This window comes from Chlamydomonas reinhardtii, chromosome 10 (genome assembly GCF_000002595.2).
Source record: "Chlamydomonas reinhardtii strain CC-503 cw92 mt+ chromosome 10, whole genome shotgun sequence".
Classification (NCBI taxonomy): Eukaryota; Viridiplantae; Chlorophyta; class Chlorophyceae; order Chlamydomonadales; family Chlamydomonadaceae; genus Chlamydomonas; species Chlamydomonas reinhardtii.
The window spans coordinates 5831505-5848078 of record NC_057013.1 but is presented as its reverse complement, the minus strand read 5'-3'; the positions used below and the strand labels follow the sequence as shown (position 1 = coordinate 5848078).

Sequence of the window (16574 nt, the reverse complement as noted above, 5' to 3'; positions counted from 1 at the left end):
GCTATGAGATGAGGCAGACGCTTGCGGCCTTAGCCGTTGAGTTGACGGGTATCATGCATACCGTACACGAAGGAAGATCCCACCCAGATGGAGTCTGCCCTATGCTTGTGACGTTACAAGATGTACGGGACAACCTGAGTGTACGAATACAACCAAGTACACATTACAGCACCGTGCTGTCCAAGTCGCAGTAGTCAGGTCCACCAACCCCAGTGTTGCCGCAAACCCTGCCAGTCGAAAGGCTAGCAACGAACTTCGTCGTTTGAAGCCCACCAAACGTGCAAACAGTCCGATGTAAACCGTACAATTGTTCCGCCTGATGCCTTCTAGCTGCCTGTCTGCACCTGCACAATGTCCAAACCCCTACACTCCACACAACAACAATGCGCTGCGTGCTCCAGATCTCAAAGCACCTCGCAGTTCTCACTCTGATAGTGAACCCCAGGGCCGTCTTGCTCTATGTCTCGAGCACCTCGCACTCATGCTCTTGCTAGGGTAGGCTCGATACGCCGCCCAGCATGAACCATGCAGAACGTACGAGTACTTACTTCGTTGCTAGCTGTTGCGGCTCCAGGTAGAAAATGCGGCGCAAGGAAGCCCGCCCCTACCTACTTGGCCGCTGTCGCGGCACCCGGAAAGAACTTGCTCTTCAGCTGCGAAATATCCACTGCTGCTCCATTCTGCACCAGCTGCTCCTGCTGCTTCTGGAACCCGTTGGCCCTACCATTGACCCCGGTGCCGCCGGTGCCGGTCCTGCCGCTCCCCCGAGTGCTCTCATCGCTACTGCTACCCCCGTCCTCGCCCACATCAGCAAGCGCGTGGCTTGCCGGGCTCTTGCTCGCAGAGGCCTTGGCGCCGCGTGCCGCCGGCAGCGCGACCGTGCCTCGCTGCTGCCGCTGCCGCCCCGTGCCTGCTACAGCCGCCCCTGCCGCCGCCGTCGTGCTGGCGGCCGCATCCGCCGTGGTCGGTGGCGAAGCAGCAGCAGCCGGCGGGGCTACTGCGGTGCTGCCAGGCGTGGCGGCTGCAGCGGCCGCAGCAGCATCCGCCGGACCAGAGGTCGTCACCGCCCGCATGCGCTCGCGCGCAGCAGCCAGCCAGCTGCCTCCGCTACCTCCGCCGCCAGTGCTGCCTCCTCCGCCAGCAGTGCTGCCTCCGCTGCCTCCGCTAGTGCTGCCTCCGACAGTAGTGCTGCCACTAGTGCTATTGCTACTGCTACTACTCGAGGCACTCGGGCCGGAGCTTGTGCTTCTTGCGGCGCCTGAGGATCCTCCCCCCGCCGCGGCCACCTGCTCCAGGTCCGCAGCGGGCCCCTGCGGCGGCGGCAGGGTGTCAGCCGTGGCTCGCCGCGCACCCTTCCGTTTGCCTGCGGCACCCGTCGACGCAGCAGGCCCTGCAGACGCCACCGCCGCCACTGCCCCAGGCCCCGGCTGACCCTGCGCCGCTGCAGGCGCTGCAGCCACACTGGGAATTGCACCAGCACCTGTCGGCGTCGAGACGCGCGGCGGTGCTGCAGGAGCTGCTGTGATCGCCGCCGCCGGGGTCGGCGGCGGCGCCGCTGTCAGTGGGCCCGCCGCCGCCGCCGCCCCCGCCGCCGCCGCCGCCGCCCCCGCCGCCGCCGCCGCCGCCGCCGCCGCTGCCGCATCCAGCAGTTGGCGGTGCTCCGCCTCCTGCGCGACTCGGTCCATCAGGTCCAGGCGGGAGAGGGCAGCTGCCGGCAGCTGCGCGCGCCAGGCGGCCAGCCTGGCTTCCACCTGGGCGGGGGCACAACCAGCAGAAGTTGAGAAACTTACACGGGCGTGTTAGGGCGCGGTAGTCAGGGAGCAGGGTGGGGGATATGGCAAGGTTCCAGGCAACGGCGAACGTGCAGAGCTTCCTCTACCCCATGCCGCACACCAAGCAACATACCGTACGGTGCCAGAGATGCGGCGGCCTTACCGCGTCTAGAGTCGCCTTGGCGGCGGCGACCACCTCTGGCGGCGACGGCTGGTGCGGCACGCCATTGCCGCTCGTGGCGGCGCCCGTGAGGGCGGCGCCGCCCGACGCGGCCGGCAGCCCCTGCAGCCCCTGCAGCCCCTGCAGCCCCTGCAGCGCGAACAGGTGGCTGCGCTGCCGCCGCGCCAGCTCCATAAGCCGGGCCACCTGCGCCGGCGGAGACACCGACATGCAATGGCTTTTGAGGACGAGTCAACACAAGAGATTTAAGGGCGAGTCAAGCTGTGAAGCTCCAGTTGCGGCCTTGATTAGTACGGTACGAGCAAAAATATTGATACGACAGGCACAGCGCGGCTGCAGGAACCCGCTGTCGCTTTCGGCCGGATTGCATGTCGTGCGTGCACCCCTCCCTCGGTACCTGCCTCCCTCCTGCTGCGGCTGCTTCTACTGAGCGCCCTCCCCCGAACCCCCCAGCCTACGCACCTTGTTCAGAACGTCGGGCGGCACCTCCTCGACCGGCGCCGGGGGCAGCGCCGCCCTGCCTGGCACAGGCGCTGCCGCCGCCACCGCCGCCGACGCCGCCGCCGCCTTCGGCCCTGACACCGCCGCCGCCTGCGCCTTGGGCGGCGGGCCCACCACGACAGCCTCCACGTCCAACACCCCGCCAGCGGCGCCCGACGTGTGCGGCGACTTCACCGGCGGACGCGGCGGCAGCCGCGCGCGCGACGCCCACCGCCGGTCTTCTCTCGCCCGATCCTCCGCGCCCTGAAGATCCAGCGACCGCGCCGCCGCCTCCGCCGCGTCCGTGAGGCCCAGTCCCTCCAGCGTCTCCACCAGGTCCTCGTCATAGGTGGAGTCTATGCCACGCGCAGCACGCTTGACGCCGCGCCGGCCCGTGCGGCGCGTGCTGCGCAGCAGCCGGGCGCCGCCGGCGCCCGACTTGCTGCTGTCTAGGAGGCGAGGCCGCCCGACACGGTTACGCGTGCTGGCAACCGCAACGGTTCCCTCCAGGTCCCCAGCGGAGCCGTCGCCGGGCTTGGCGCGGGGCTTGCGTGGCTGGGCCTCCTTGGTGCCCGCCGTGGGCTGTTGGAACAGGTTGGCCCGCTCGTACTTGTAACCGGCCTGCATGGGGTCATTGGGCGTGAGGTGGTGTGGTTCGTGTGGCGCACTGACTGCTGCCAAAGAGCGTGAAGCGCGGTGCATCATGATGAGGCCCGGGCCCCAAGGCCGTCAGCAGCCCAGCTCATGCTCAACCTCAACGTGACGACCGTGCGCCGCCCCACTGCCACCCCGACCTGCACGCGACCCGCCCGCAGTGGGCTGACCCCACCGCTGCCCCACCGCCGCCCCACCGCCGCCCTACCTTCAACACTTGCTCCAGGCTCCAGCCCATCTCTGTGTACTGCAGCCAGCGGCTCTTGAGCGTGAGCACCGCCTGCCAGCGCGCCGCCGCCGCGTCGCCGTCCACCACGCCTCGCTCCACAAGCTGCCGCAGTCGCCAGCGCAGGTTGTTGGAGTCCCGGTGCCGCGCCTCCGCGGTGGGCAGCTCGCGCCACCGGCCAGCCAGCCACTCCTGCGCCCGGGTGTGATTGTTTCTTGTTTGTGATAGAGCGCACATGGGAAGAGGGAGTATGTATGTGTATGTGTGTGTGTTTGTTCGTTTGCGGGCGGAGTGGGTTCAGACACGTCGCTTGTGGGCGTGGGTGCTGGCCTGCAATGGTGCAGCGCAGCGCAATCCCCCGGTGGTGCGCACCCAACTTCTACTTCTTATGGGAACGGCGCGTAAACAACCCTTTTGCGCTCATATCTCTGTTTCTTATTGGCAATGATGGTAACAAGTCCCCTCCTTTCCAGGGCCTTACCGAGAGCTCCCGGGGGTCGCTCAGCGCTATGAGCTCCTCGTACAGCGGGTTTTTGCGTGCCGCGTCATCGAGTTTGACCACCCCCGCCTCAAGGTCAAACTCCGCGCCGCGCATGATGTACGGCCAGGCGCGAGACACCGACAGCAGCGCCTCCAGCTGCAAGGCATGGGCGAGTCAAGATTAGTGTGTCAGGAAGTCGCGGAGGGTGAGGGACTGAATGTGTTGAGCCCTAACCGTGCAATCGCTTACACTGGAACGCTAGGTACACTTTGCGACAAACAGAATTTGGTCATGCGCTACTGCAGCCATGGAGCTCGGGCGTGCGCCGCCGCCGCCGCCGCCGCCGAGTGCGCACCTGCTGCATGAGGAGCTTGGGCCCGATGATGCCCCAGTGCGCCAGCGCCTCCAGCCGCCGCCGCAGCTCCAGCATCGCCTGCGCCTTGTGCTTGACCTCCTGTGTGTGTGTGTGTGTGCGTGTGTGTGTGAGTGTGTGTGTGTGTGTGTGTGTGTGACTACGGTTTCCACGGTTATTCTGCCAGATCACGTGAATCGTGTGTGTGTGTGTGTGTGTGTGTGTGTGTGTGTGTGTGTGTGTGTGTGTGTGTGTGTGTGTGTGTGTGTGTGTGTGTGTGTGCGGCAAGCTGTCAGGTCCCCAGCAGAGGACCCACACCGCCCGGGCAGCGAAACTAGCGAGCCAACAACATGACATGCGGCAACGGTATTTGTATCTTCGGCTGGATGTTCAAAGCATGGTTAGCTCCTGTGGTTGCATGCAGCCAAAAGGCAGCAGCCAATCAAGGCCCAGCACGCACCTTCACTCCACCCACAGCTGTGAAGTGCTCAATTGCGGCGGCGCGACATTGGGGAGGCGGCGCCAGCAGCTTTGACAGAGGCGGATTCTCCTGATTTGGGTGGTGGTGGTGGTCAGGTTAGAGGTCATACTTGAGATTAACATGTAAGGTACGCGGCCGAGGCACACACCCAGTCTTGAAGCAGACGAATGGCAGAGACTGCTTGTATCTGAGGCACTGGGGACTGTCTGCCTGTGAGCACCCCCACGCGGGCCCGCCACGCCCAAAAGAGCGAACGCACACCTCCGCGCACACGCACCTGCAGCAAGGCCTTGAGGCGCTCATAACTGCGGTGGTCCAACATCGCCTCCGACTTGCGGCCGGCGGCCATCAGCTTCCTAGCCGCAGCCGGGGACAGGCCGCCGCCGCCGCCGCCGCCGTCGGTGCTGGTGCTACCGGCCGCCTGATGCGCGCCCGCCTGCGCGCCCGGCTGCCCCTCCTGCTCCAGCTGCTCCGAGTCTGGCTCGACGTCAGGAAGCTGCGACTGATAGGCGTGGTAGGGCTGGTGCGCGCCCGCCTGTATCTGCCCCATCACACGCGTCGTACGGCCGTACGCCCGCGTCCCACCGCCACCGCCACCGCTGCCGCTGCCGCTGCCGCTGCTAGCACCGGCGGCGCCGTCCAGGGCCGCAGCCGCCGCCGCCACGTCAGGCGGCTCCGACAGGTCCACGCCCATGCCTATCAGGCGACCGATCAGTGCGGGCCTGAAGTGCAGCATCTGCTGCAGACTCAGTCGGGCGGTGGAGGCGGTCCTGGGCCCGCCGGCCTTCGGGCCCTGCACCGCCCCCTCCTCGCGCCGTGCGTTCGCTCGCGCCGACACGCTGCGCGACAGCGCCACGCTGGCAATGTCCTTTCGCAGCACCTTTGCCATCTCGTTCCTGCATTCCGACGTCATGCAACAGCGGGGCATTGCTTATCGGCATGCGTCATGGAGAGCGGCGTACCGAAGTCTTGAAGCCCGCAGGGCCAGTTAATAGGCTCTTGCGGCCGTCTTGGGGCGCAGCCCGTTATCCAAACAGTCCACGCGCAAACAGGCGGCACCTGGTGTTAGCATTGTTGCTATGGTATTGGCACCCTGCCACCGCAAACAGGCACCCACCACAGATCTAGCTCCAGCTTCGCCACCGCCAGCTGCGCTTGCGTCAGCAGCTCCAGCGGCGGCTCAGCCGCCTGCTGCAGAAGCCGCCGGTTGCTCTACACCAGCAGTATGCGGGTCACAGCGAGCGCAAGACGTCTCACACCATCGTTCGGCGCAGGCGGCAAAAACATCCATGGCAAGTCATATAATGAACGGCAGCTCATCCCAGCAGTTTCAGTAGCCCCAACAGCGGAAGCTTGTTCTGCAGCCCTCACCGTCAGCAGGCTTGTGAACCGCCGGTAAGGTAGCGCCGCCCAGCGCCGCAGCAGCGACTCCGGCTCCATGCCCAGCACTGCCGTCAACACAAACTCGTACTGGCCACCGGCCTCCCCTGACGCCACCACCCCGGCCGCAGGCTCGGCCGCAGGCTCGGCGTGGGCGGACGGCGCCGCATCACCCGCCCGCTCCCGCTTCACCCGGAGCGCCTCCGCGCGCTGCTGCAGCACTTCCAGCGATGCCATGGGTGACTCAGCCGCAACCACGCCGGAGTCCGCCGCGTCGGCGGCCACCGCCGCCGCGAAGCCCCCCTCGTCATCGGCGTACTGATATGCCAGGCTGGACCGCACCGCTTCCAGCGCCGCAAGGGCACCGTGCTCGCCGCCGGCCGCCGGCGCCGCCCGCACCAGCGCCACCGCCGCGCTCTGCACCGCCTGCGCCACGCCGCTCCAGCGGCCGCTGCTGGCGCCGGCGCGCGCGAGGCGCACCGCGCGCGAGGCGCCCAGGAAGGCGTTGAGGCGGCCGTTGTACTCGTCGTCAGTCAAGCGGCCCTCCATGCGGAGCGCGCGGAGGCGCTGTCGAGCGTACTGGTGGTGGTTCTCCTGCGGGGCATGGCGAAAGGAGGAACGGGTATGGCTTGAGAGTCAAGAGCTGGGTTTCAGGTGGATGACATGCGTCCGCGCGTCAGAGGCATTCGCTAACTATCTGTGGGGCCATGCCGCGAAGCGCCAACTGCTCTGTGCACCACTCGCACTCGCAAGAAGGCAAAGACCCAAGCATCCTTGCCCCCGCTCCTCCCATCCTGAAGACACGGCACCGCGGCACTGCGGCGGCACACCCGCGTGTCACAAACAACAAACTAAAGCCCCCCAGACGGCCGTGTTTACGCACCTGCGTGTGTGGGTCCAGGGCCGCCCAAGCCGTGGTCAGCTCCTTCTGCAGCTGCTGCGGCGGCGTGCGCTGCAGATGCGCCGGCTCTAGCAGCTGCAACGCGATAGGCACTGCGCACACGAGCGCGAGTCGTGCAACACACACACACACACACACACACACACACACACGCACGCACACAAAGAAACATGAGGAGGTTGGCAAGAGAGCAGAACAGCAAAGGGCGCAGGTGCATGCACAGGTCTAGACCGATGGGGTATGTCCAGGTACCGTATCATGCTGCCACAGGCACGGCTGCTTTGGAGATGGTGAGGTACCCTGCTGCAAGGTGCATCAAGCGAGCCATGGCCCAACAGCCTCGCAAGTACACCCTCGACTTACGTGCCGCGCGCTGCTCTGGGGTGAGCTTGGCTGTCGCCAGCCGCCGCCCCGGCCCTCGTGCCTGTGTAGCCAGGAAGTCGCCTGCCTCCTCCGAAAGCTCCGCGTCCTCATCATCAAAATCCGCCTCGCTAGCCTGCGCCTCGCTAGCCTCCGTCCCTTCCCAGTCCGCCCCCTGCTCTCCCTCATGCAGCCTGCGTGCGTCGGCGCTCTTGGCGGTCCTGGCGTTGCGGCCGGCTCCCCAGCGGATCATGCTAGTGCGGATGCCGGCGGCGCGCTGAAGCATGGTGCCCACGACCCGACTGGCGGTCGCCACCACCTCCAGCCGCACCCTCAGCCCCTCTCCGTCCAGGCTGCCCTCCGCGAAGCGCTTGCGCAGCACCTCGCGAACCCGGACGACCTACGGCAAATGGGTAGCGGTGAATTGAGACACATGTTGCTTGGGTGTCAGGGCAGTTGGGCGGCAGGCATAGTCGAGTAGCCACGGCTGTGCTCATGACCGACGGTGCGCAACGCCAAAGCACAAACGAAGGCACAGTGCTGACGGAAATGGAAATGGAAACGCGCACCATGTGCTTGCGCTTGTTGGCTTCAAGACCAGCTAGCTCGTGCACCAGTCCTTCGCGCAGCGCCTGAACGAGGAAAAAAGTGGCAGCAGCGGCCGGAAACGCGGCCCTGCATTCAGCCGGGCCGCAAACGACAACCCTGGCAATTGCCAGGACGCAAGGCAGCACAATACGCACGGCACGAGAACACGCATCTTCGCACGCACAGTACCGTGCGCTTTGCAGAAAGCCCCGCCGCCGCAGCCTCACCTCTGGCTCAAGCTCCGCAAGCTTGGGCGCAATGATGTAGCTGCGACTGGTGCCCCGCTTGGACGACACGGAGCGCTTAGCCGGCGTGCCGGCGCCGCGTGCCGCCTCTCCCAACGCCGCGGATGCCATCTCGCTGTCGCCTTTGCCTGCGCCACGGCGCCGCCTTGTGCCTTCCTCTGCAGCCTCCGCCTCGTCGTCGCCATCGGCACCAGACCCCTCCTCGCCCTCGCTCCCGCCCCTGCTGCTGGCTGCGACGCCAGCCGCCGCGTCCGCCTGGCCCTGTCCTTCGCTCTCCACGTCAGACGGCATCGCAGACAGGTCGGTCATAAGTGCCTCCAGGTAATCCTCATCCAAGCCGTCGCGCGCGCTGCGGCCCGCAGCCATGACCACGCGCGTCCACTCTCGTCGCAGCTCCAGAGTGGCGCCCTTCATCACCTGTAGGGACGTGCCAGGCCATACACAACACCGACACACGATTGCAGGCTGTAGGAGCTATGGGGCTGCATGGCTGTATATTTATGTGAAGCCACATCTGCAGCTCCGTATGCCACGTCGGCACGTCTGCAGTGACGCGAGACGTGCATGCAAGGAGTAGTAGACGCTGGCAGGATTCAAAGGTGCCTGCATGCGCTTGCGTGCGTGTGTGTGTGTGTGCGCGCCTGCGTGCGCGGCTTCATCAGATCCCTGTGCACCCCCCTGTGCACGCGCACACGCACGCACGCACACATGCAGGCACAGGCACGTGCACAGGGATCTGATGAAGCCGCCCCGGCAACCCCTCGTGTAAACGCACACGCCCGCACAGCCGCAAGCACACGAACACACACCGACCTGCATCGCGTTCTTGGCGGCCAGTGAGCTGATGTCACCATCCAGTGCAGCGCTGTGGAGATAACAACAAAACATGAATGAGAGGAATGATGGTAAGAACATGGCGAGCCCCTGGCACTAACACTGACGGTGGCATAAACACAAAGTGTTGCTACCGTAGCCTGCCAGCCGTCACGTCGCTAGGTCCAAGCAATTTCATAGTTTGGCTTTCATCTCCCACATGACCCACGTCTCCGCGTGCCCACATCCCACGCACCCCCCAAGCCTCACCTGCCCAGCCAGGCATAAATGCGCCGGCGCAGCGCCAACCGCGACTTGGGTCCCAGCGGCCGCCACTGCTCCACCAGCGCCCCCACAGCCACCTCCCGCGCCTCCAGCCCCTGCGCCGCCTGCTCCCAGAACGCGGGGCTCGGTATCCCCGCCGCCGACGCCTCCTGCCGCGCCGCCTCCGTCTCCTCCGCCGCCAGCGCCGCCTCCGCCGCCTCCTCCAGACTCTTCCCCGCTCGCATGAAGGCCGCCTGCGCCGACGCCAGCCGCAGCAGCATCTCCGCCTGCTTGAGCCCCGCCTCGCTGGCCATGCCCACCTCAAACGCGCGGCGCAGGTTGCGCCGCGTGTTCTGGATCAGCGAGTTCTTGTTGGGTGGCGACATGGGCGCCAAGCCGACCGCAATCTCCGACACCGCCGCCGCCAGCTGCTCCTCGCTCAGGCGGCCGCCGCACCGCGGCACCAGGCCCCCCACAAACAGCGCCTCGCGCTCCTCGGGCGCCAGCTGCAGCACCGGCCCCGCCATGCCCGGCCACACGCCCGGCTCCAGCCCTGCAACCCCCGCGCCTGCCGCGCCCTCGCCACCCGCATCACCCGAACCGGCAGGCGCCACGCTACACGCCGCCAGCAGTAGCACGCGCAGCAGCAGCTCGTGCGAGCGCAGCTGCAGCATGATCACAGCGTCCTTTGACACCGCGTCGCCCTCCGCCACGCGCTCCTTCTGCACCAGCCCCGCCGCCTCCACGCGGTCCAGCCGCCGCCGCAGCGGCAGCAGCAGCCGCCGGCGGCCCTCGCTGTCAAGCCCGGAGGCGGCGAGGTAGTCGGCGAGCTGGGCGGCGCGGCGCGGGCGGCGCATGTCGGAGCGCAGCACGTGCTGGACCATGGGGTCCTGTGTGTGTGGGTGACACCGCGGGAAGGGTTCCCAGGCATGGTGTTTTGAGAAGGCAATGTCAAACGGCACAGGGGTGGGGCTTGTGAGGAATGGGAAGGGTCCAGGCTGGCCTGGCCCGTTGCCAAATGATGCATGTGCAAGCCGTGCAAAGCTGCAAGTATACCATGCCTGCCTTGTCAGAGTGGCACAAGGTGACAAACCGACTCGGCTCACCAGCAGCGCCACCGGCACTTCTTCTGGCGTCAACGTGACCACCAGCCCCAGCCGCTTTGCCAGCTCCCGCGGCGGCAGGCCCTGCAGCCCCGCCCCCAGCCCCGCCGCCACCTGCCGCCGCCGCAGCTGCTCCGCCGCCTCCGCCGCCTCCATGTCCGACGCCTCGCCATCGATGGCAGGGCTGCCGTCGCCGGGCTCCTGTCCGCCCGCGCCCTCGAGACTGCTTCCATCGGTGTTGGTGCGAGGGCCGGCACCTGCGCTACGCGCGCTGCCCTCCCACTCGTCGTCTGCGTCATCGCCTGCGTTGACGCCCAGTCGCTGCCGCCGCATGCGATACATCTCCTGCAGCGCTTGCACCCCCGCCTCCTCCACCGCGGCGCGCGCCGCCGCGAACGCCGCCTCGTCGCCCACGCGCACCCCCAGCGCCGCCGCCGCGCTGCCGCCGCCGCCAGCACCGCCGCCGCCATCCGTCCCAGTGCCGGCCTCAACACCGGCACCGGCACCAGCAACACCACCCTCATTACTGTCGTCATCATCATCGACATGTCCATCCTCATCGAAGCTGACGGCGCCGGCTTTGTGCCGGAGGCCGTAGAGGGTGCGCACGCGCAACAGCGCTGCGCGCACCTGGCTGCGTAGCTCGTTCCGGGTGTTGTTGTGGACCAACAAGCCCTCGCGCAGAGCGCCGACCAGCTGCGGCGGCGGCAGCGCCAGCAGCTGCGGCGTGAGCCAGGCGGCTCGCGACAAAGGCGACGGCTTCTTCGTCTTCTTCTTGCGGAACGCCTTGGCGAGCGCCTACGTGTGCGGTGTGGCCAGAACGCGGGTGGCCAGAGCCGGGATCAGTGGGTCACGAGGCGTGAATTGCAGCGGGAGAGTAGAACTACAACACAACCTTTCCTGCTGGTTGATGAAGGGATTACTGGACGCCAAATACTGGAACAGAGTGGAAACGTCTGTGGATCATGGCAAGCCGGAACCTGAACCGCTGCAGAACCCCGTGTCGTCACATGTTTGAGAAGAGCCGTACCTTGCGGAGCGCCTCGCACTGCTGCTCACTCAGCAGCCCCGCCGCCTGGGCGCGGTATGCCTGCAGCCGCACCCTGCAGACACACGCGCAGACACAAAGCGCAAGCACACAGCACACTCAGCGCAGGCACGCGTCAACAGCGTCAACACCAGTATGACTTCAGCGCCACATCAACCGCACATCTACACGGCGTGCTGTCCCGGTCACCGCATGGCCCGCACGGCCCGCCCGCCACTTCCACTCACCGCTGGGCGTGTGTCCGCCAAGACACCAGCGGCTGCTCAACGCACGCCGCCCGCACCGCGGCCACCACCTCTTGCGGCGGCCGCAGCGCCAGCTCCAGCCCCACCAGCGGGCTCCCGCGCTTGCCCCCACCCTCCGCCTCCCCCTCCTCCAGCTCATCCTCATCCCCATCCTCATCCTCATTGTCCTCCTCCGAGTCATAGCTGTCGCTGACAACGCCCTCAACCACGGCGCCTGTGGCGTCTGCCAATGGCGCAGGAGCCTCCGAGCCGTTGCTGCCACTGGTGCCGCTGCTGCTGCTGCCCGGCTGGCACAGCAGCCGCCACTTGGCAGTTGACAGCACGGACAACCTGTCCCGCAGCTGCTCCTGACTGCAGCGGCCCTCCTTGAAGGCGGTCTGTACACGTGGAGTTCCATTCCGCACACAGGCACAAGGCAGCGTCAGCACCGGCCGTGATCGGGCGCGTGTGAGCCACGTTGCACAGGACGAAAGGGCTCGTGCGAGAGCCGGAGGAACCCCAGGCCGACAACCCGGACCATCCATCCCTCAGCCGAGGCCAGCCTCAGCCCTTGCCCAGATTGCAATCGCGGTAAGCGTGCTCTTTCCCACAACCGGACGTCAGCTCTCAATGCGTCTTATGTCATTCGATTACTCCATTCGTCATGCAAAGCTCCCCCCCCGCTCATTTGGTAATGACTTCGTCTGCGGTCTTCAGCGCATTTTGTACCGCTTTTCCAACCATCTTTGCAACTCCACTCCCCCTCCAATCTATGCAACCCCCACCCGCGAGCTTACCAGCAGCGCCGCCTCCGCCTCGCTCTCCGCCAGGCACAGCGTCTTGAGCTGCCAGTCGCTGATCTTGGCCTCCAGCAGCTCCAACAGCTCCGAGCCGCTCAGACCGCGCAGCAGCTGCAGCAGCTGCTCCCGATCGCGATCCGCCTCCGCCTCCGCCGCCTCGTCGCCTACAGCCCCGGCGCTGCTGCCGCTTTTCGTGCTACGGCTGGCAGCCTTGCGCGCCGCCTTGCCCTTCCCTGTCAGCGCCGGCGCTGCGGCCGCGGGGGTGGGCGGCAGGCTCCCAGTCATGAGTTGCTCCAATGGCAGCCACTGCAGCGGCAGCAGCCGCACCGCCGCCACCTGCGCCTCCAGGAGATGCGGCGCGGGGTGCGAGCCGGCCGCCGCCATCCCGCGCAGCCGCTCCTCCACGATTGGCACCAGCCTCTGTAAAGGTGATACAATGCTTTTCAAAGTTTATTAACCTGTGCTATTCCTGACCCAATTGAGCCCAGCCCAGCCAAGCCGCAAACGGTTGTCTAATACACCGTGCACGGATACGACACTGCACAAACGATGGGAGCACATTACAGTGCGGTACAAGGCAGCGACTGGGGCGACGGCCACTTGCCTGCACCGTGGCAGCGAACTTCTCTCGCCACGCCACACGCAGGTGCGCCGCCAGCTGCCGCGGCTGCAGCCCTGCCAGCTCCGGGCTCGCGGCCTGGTAAGCCTCCAGCGCGAGGGAGCTGATGCGCCGGGACTCCACCGCCGCGGCGTCACGCGCCGCGCGCACCTCCGGCGCCCAGCCGCGGGCCTGTCCGAGCTCCTGTAGTGCACGTGCGAGACGGGCAATGTGTTGTTAGCCTAGGCAAGGGGTCCAGGCGCTGGTCTTGGTGCGCAGCCTACAACCCCTGGATGGCGTACTGGCAGGTTCCTGGGCATTGCGCAGTGCGCGTGTGGCCCGTGCCCTCCAGCCGCTGCGGAAGCAGCAAATATCGCGTACCGTGAGCAGCTTGCGCGCTTTTCTGGAGTGGAAGCACACGGAGTCCTTGGTTGGGCAGATGACGCGCATCTTCTCCACAAGCGCCACTGCCAAGCCCGGGCAGCTCGGTCCGCCCCGCGCCGCCGCCGTTGCGGCCGCCGCCGCCATGGCGGCAACCGTGTTGCTCGCCGCCGCCGCCAGGCGCGCGTCCGCAGCCTCCGGGCCCTCCTCTTCAACGGAAAGCGGCTCTCCGCACGCCGCTAGGAGCCAGGACTTGGTGAGATAGGCGGTGCCGACCGGCACGAAGGTTCCGCCGGAACGCCGCTGGCGATCCAGCACGTACCCGTCCCCCCGAACCATCTGTAGATGCGCCGCCTGCTCCGCCTGCCCCGCCCCTGACTGCGCCGCTGCCAGTTGCCGCATCGCCAGTGGCTTCGACGCCACTGCGTTGCCTCCAGCCGGCACATCATCATCATCACCATCATCACCATCATTATCGTCGACAACATCAGCAGCAGCATCACCAGCAGCTGCATCCGCCTCCGGATCCGTCTCCGGATCTGAGGTGAATCTGGCGCGCAGCGGGCGACACACACGGTGCAGCACGTTCAGGCGCTCCTCCAGGTCTGCTGGCGTCAGCTGCCCAAGCTGGGCCTGGCCGGCAGCGCCGCTGCCGCCAGCGCTTTGCGTGCTGCGTGTGCCGCGGCTCCCGGTGCCGCGGCGGCTCCCGCTGCTGCCGCCGGCGCTGGCACTGAACCAGCCCGCGGCCTCCAGCGCCCGCAGGCGATTATCCGCCTCGGCCTTATGGCGCATCAACTGCAGGATGGGAAGTAGCGCGTCACAGGAAGGAGCTCGCGTGAGTTGCCAGCGTGCAAGTACAACACGGGAGCTGGCGTGAATTGCCAGCGTGCAAATACAATACGGTAATATTGGTGCGGAAAAGAGGTCAACATGTCGAAGGTGCGCGGGCCCTGCTGCCACTTCTCACCTTGAGAGGTGTTTCCAGCCCTGACCACTCCTCCACCATCTTAGCCTGCGGCAGTCACGTAAGATGCAAATCCGAATCAGTGGACTTGTTTCGTGTCAGCCACCAGATGCTCCCACACCCAGTAACGCCAAATCCAAATCGGAGTTCCACATACCGCGCTGGCCTTCACAAGATGCATAACAAGATTCCCCCGTCCCACCTCCAGCTCCGCCACCGGCCCCATCAGCAACTCCAATGTCATGTAGTTCGTCTTGTAGAGGCGCTTGGACAAGAAGACTTCCGGCACCGGCAACGCATAGCCGCCACCCGCTGCCGCCGCCCGCACCGCCGCCAGCGCCCGCTCCTGCGCCGCCCGCACCGCCGCCTCCGCCGCCGCTAGCCCAGCTCTGTTGTCGCCCCGTCCCCGGGGGGCAGCAGCAGCCACAGCGGGCGGCCCCAGCCAGCCCGCGTCTGCCAGCATGTGCAGCCGGTCGCAGGCGTGATTGCTGTGCGAGTTGATCTGCGCGTACGCGTGTTCGGCGTTAATGTGCAGTTTCTTGTTGGTAAGCGTGTAAAGATATGAATTGCACATTTGCGGCGCAAGGAACGCCACGTGTTGACATCAGCTGAATGAGGTCCAGGCCATGCGGTCCAAGGCATGCGGCAGTATCCCTGGTTCACATAATGCTCACCCGTGCTCCTTTACTGGTTATGTGCGGTAGGGCCAGCACCACTTGCTAACTAGCACCACGTGCGTGCAGTTGCTAGCCTCGCCTGACCCCGGCTGGCCCCGATTACCATCCGCAAGCTACCCGCCGTCCCGACACACCTTCTGCACCGAGCCTGTGTCCATCCACAGCTGCGTGAGCCGTTCCTGCGGAGGTGCACACGTGGGCGCAGCACCCTCAGCATGCAGCAGTCGCCTCGGCCAAAGCGTGATATGCCGGCACCGCACGGCCCGACCGGGGGCTCCTGCCTCCCTGGTCGTGTCGACCCCGCAGCCCCCCGCAGCCTCGTGCAGCCCCCCACAGCCCCCCATGCAGCACCAGCCCCCAGCGGTTCAGGCCCCATGTGCGTCCTCCCCCTTCCCGCCTGCGCCCTACCTCCAGCTGATCCGGCGGCAGCAGCAGCAGCTCCGGTGTGAGGTAGCCGGTGCTGACGGCGCGGCCGCTGAGAAACACAGCGGGCAGCTGCCTCTCCTCGCCTCCGAGCCCAGCCCCAGCCCCAGCCCCGGCCTCGCCATCAGCATCCGGCACCTCCGCAACCGGCAGGCTGGCCGTGGCGTTGCGGTGGCGCGAGGCTGTCCCCCGCGCCACCGTCTGCCGCGCCGCCGGCGCCGCGTGGCGCCGGGCCGCAAACCCGGACTGCGGCCCGCTGGACTCCGCGTCTGCATCAGCAGCGGCCTGATCCGGCGGAGGCCCGGGATCCGGATCCGGTTTGGGTTCGGCTGTCGGCCCCTCGCTGCGCCTCGCGGATGCCGATAGCGTGCTGTGCTGCGGACGCCGCCCGTGCCCGTGCTGCTGCTGCTGCCGCAGTGGCCCTGGCGCGGCGCCGCGGCGCCGGGGCACCCATGTGGCCTGCTGTGCCCGAGACAGGCTGCTGGCGGAAGCTGTGCCGTCGCGGCGGTCGCGGGAAATGCCTGGAGATCATGGATTCATGGGTGAGGGGAACGGGGGTTTGAACGGCTACAGCAACGTGTGGAGCCCTGGGCTGGCATTGAACTGAGCCTGGGTTGCGTGTCAACTTCCCCGTGAAGTCCACGGCGGGGTCACCGGACGAGTGCTGGCTTCGACTGCAGCCTTGCCCCAGCAAAACCCTCAACCCCTTGCCTACCCGGGTCAAGCATCATGCTCAACAGCATCTGCTCATCGCCCACAGCTGCGGCCAGCGCGAACTGTCCTCGCTGGCTGCCATGGGCGCCACGCGAGGGGGCCGGCAACCGGACCAACGCCCCTTGTCGAGGCTGCGCCACAGGTTGCTGCTGATTGAGCCACACATGAGCGCCGCACCGACCGCCGGCGCGTTCGCCTGCTCGCAGCGCCACAGAGGCGGTTGCGTTCGAGGTAGAGAGGGCGGTCGTCGCATCCATCCGGCCCTCTCCCTTCAAGGATATTATCTACCAGTCATTTATCAGCACATTATGCCAAACAAGCTGCACAGTGAACAGCAGGCACTCCAAAACGAACCGTCTTCTAGAACTAGCTCCTCGTCGCAAGCCGCTCTTGCTCGTATAGCTATATTGCACGCAGTGTATTGCAGGTGTAGGTACCGTATGCCAGATTCAGGAAAGCAAACA

General features: G+C 66.5%; 1 protein-coding gene across 1 annotated transcript; it reads right to left on the bottom strand.

Annotated features, from left to right (window-relative positions):
• Positions 1-101: 101 nt before the first annotated feature.
• CHLRE_10g461700v5 (uncharacterized protein) lies at positions 102-16509 on the bottom strand. Its single transcript, XM_043067166.1, has 27 exons — positions 16112-16509; positions 15382-15917; positions 15108-15152; positions 14499-14798; positions 14300-14344; positions 13333-14127; positions 12958-13155; positions 12351-12773; positions 11557-11951; positions 11312-11384; positions 10285-11079; positions 9185-10068; positions 8915-8966; positions 8084-8518; positions 7838-7900; positions 7272-7668; positions 6891-7000; positions 5999-6601; positions 5745-5839; positions 4905-5523; positions 4607-4696; positions 4150-4248; positions 3795-3950; positions 3296-3505; positions 2416-3054; positions 1936-2139; positions 102-1751 (listed from the first exon to the last, which is right to left on the bottom strand). The coding sequence occupies exons 1-27, from the start codon at positions 16365-16367 to the stop codon at positions 609-611; spliced, it is 9660 nt and encodes a 3219-aa protein (XP_042920563.1). The 5' UTR covers positions 16368-16509; the 3' UTR covers positions 102-608.
• Positions 16510-16574: the final 65 nt, after the last annotated feature.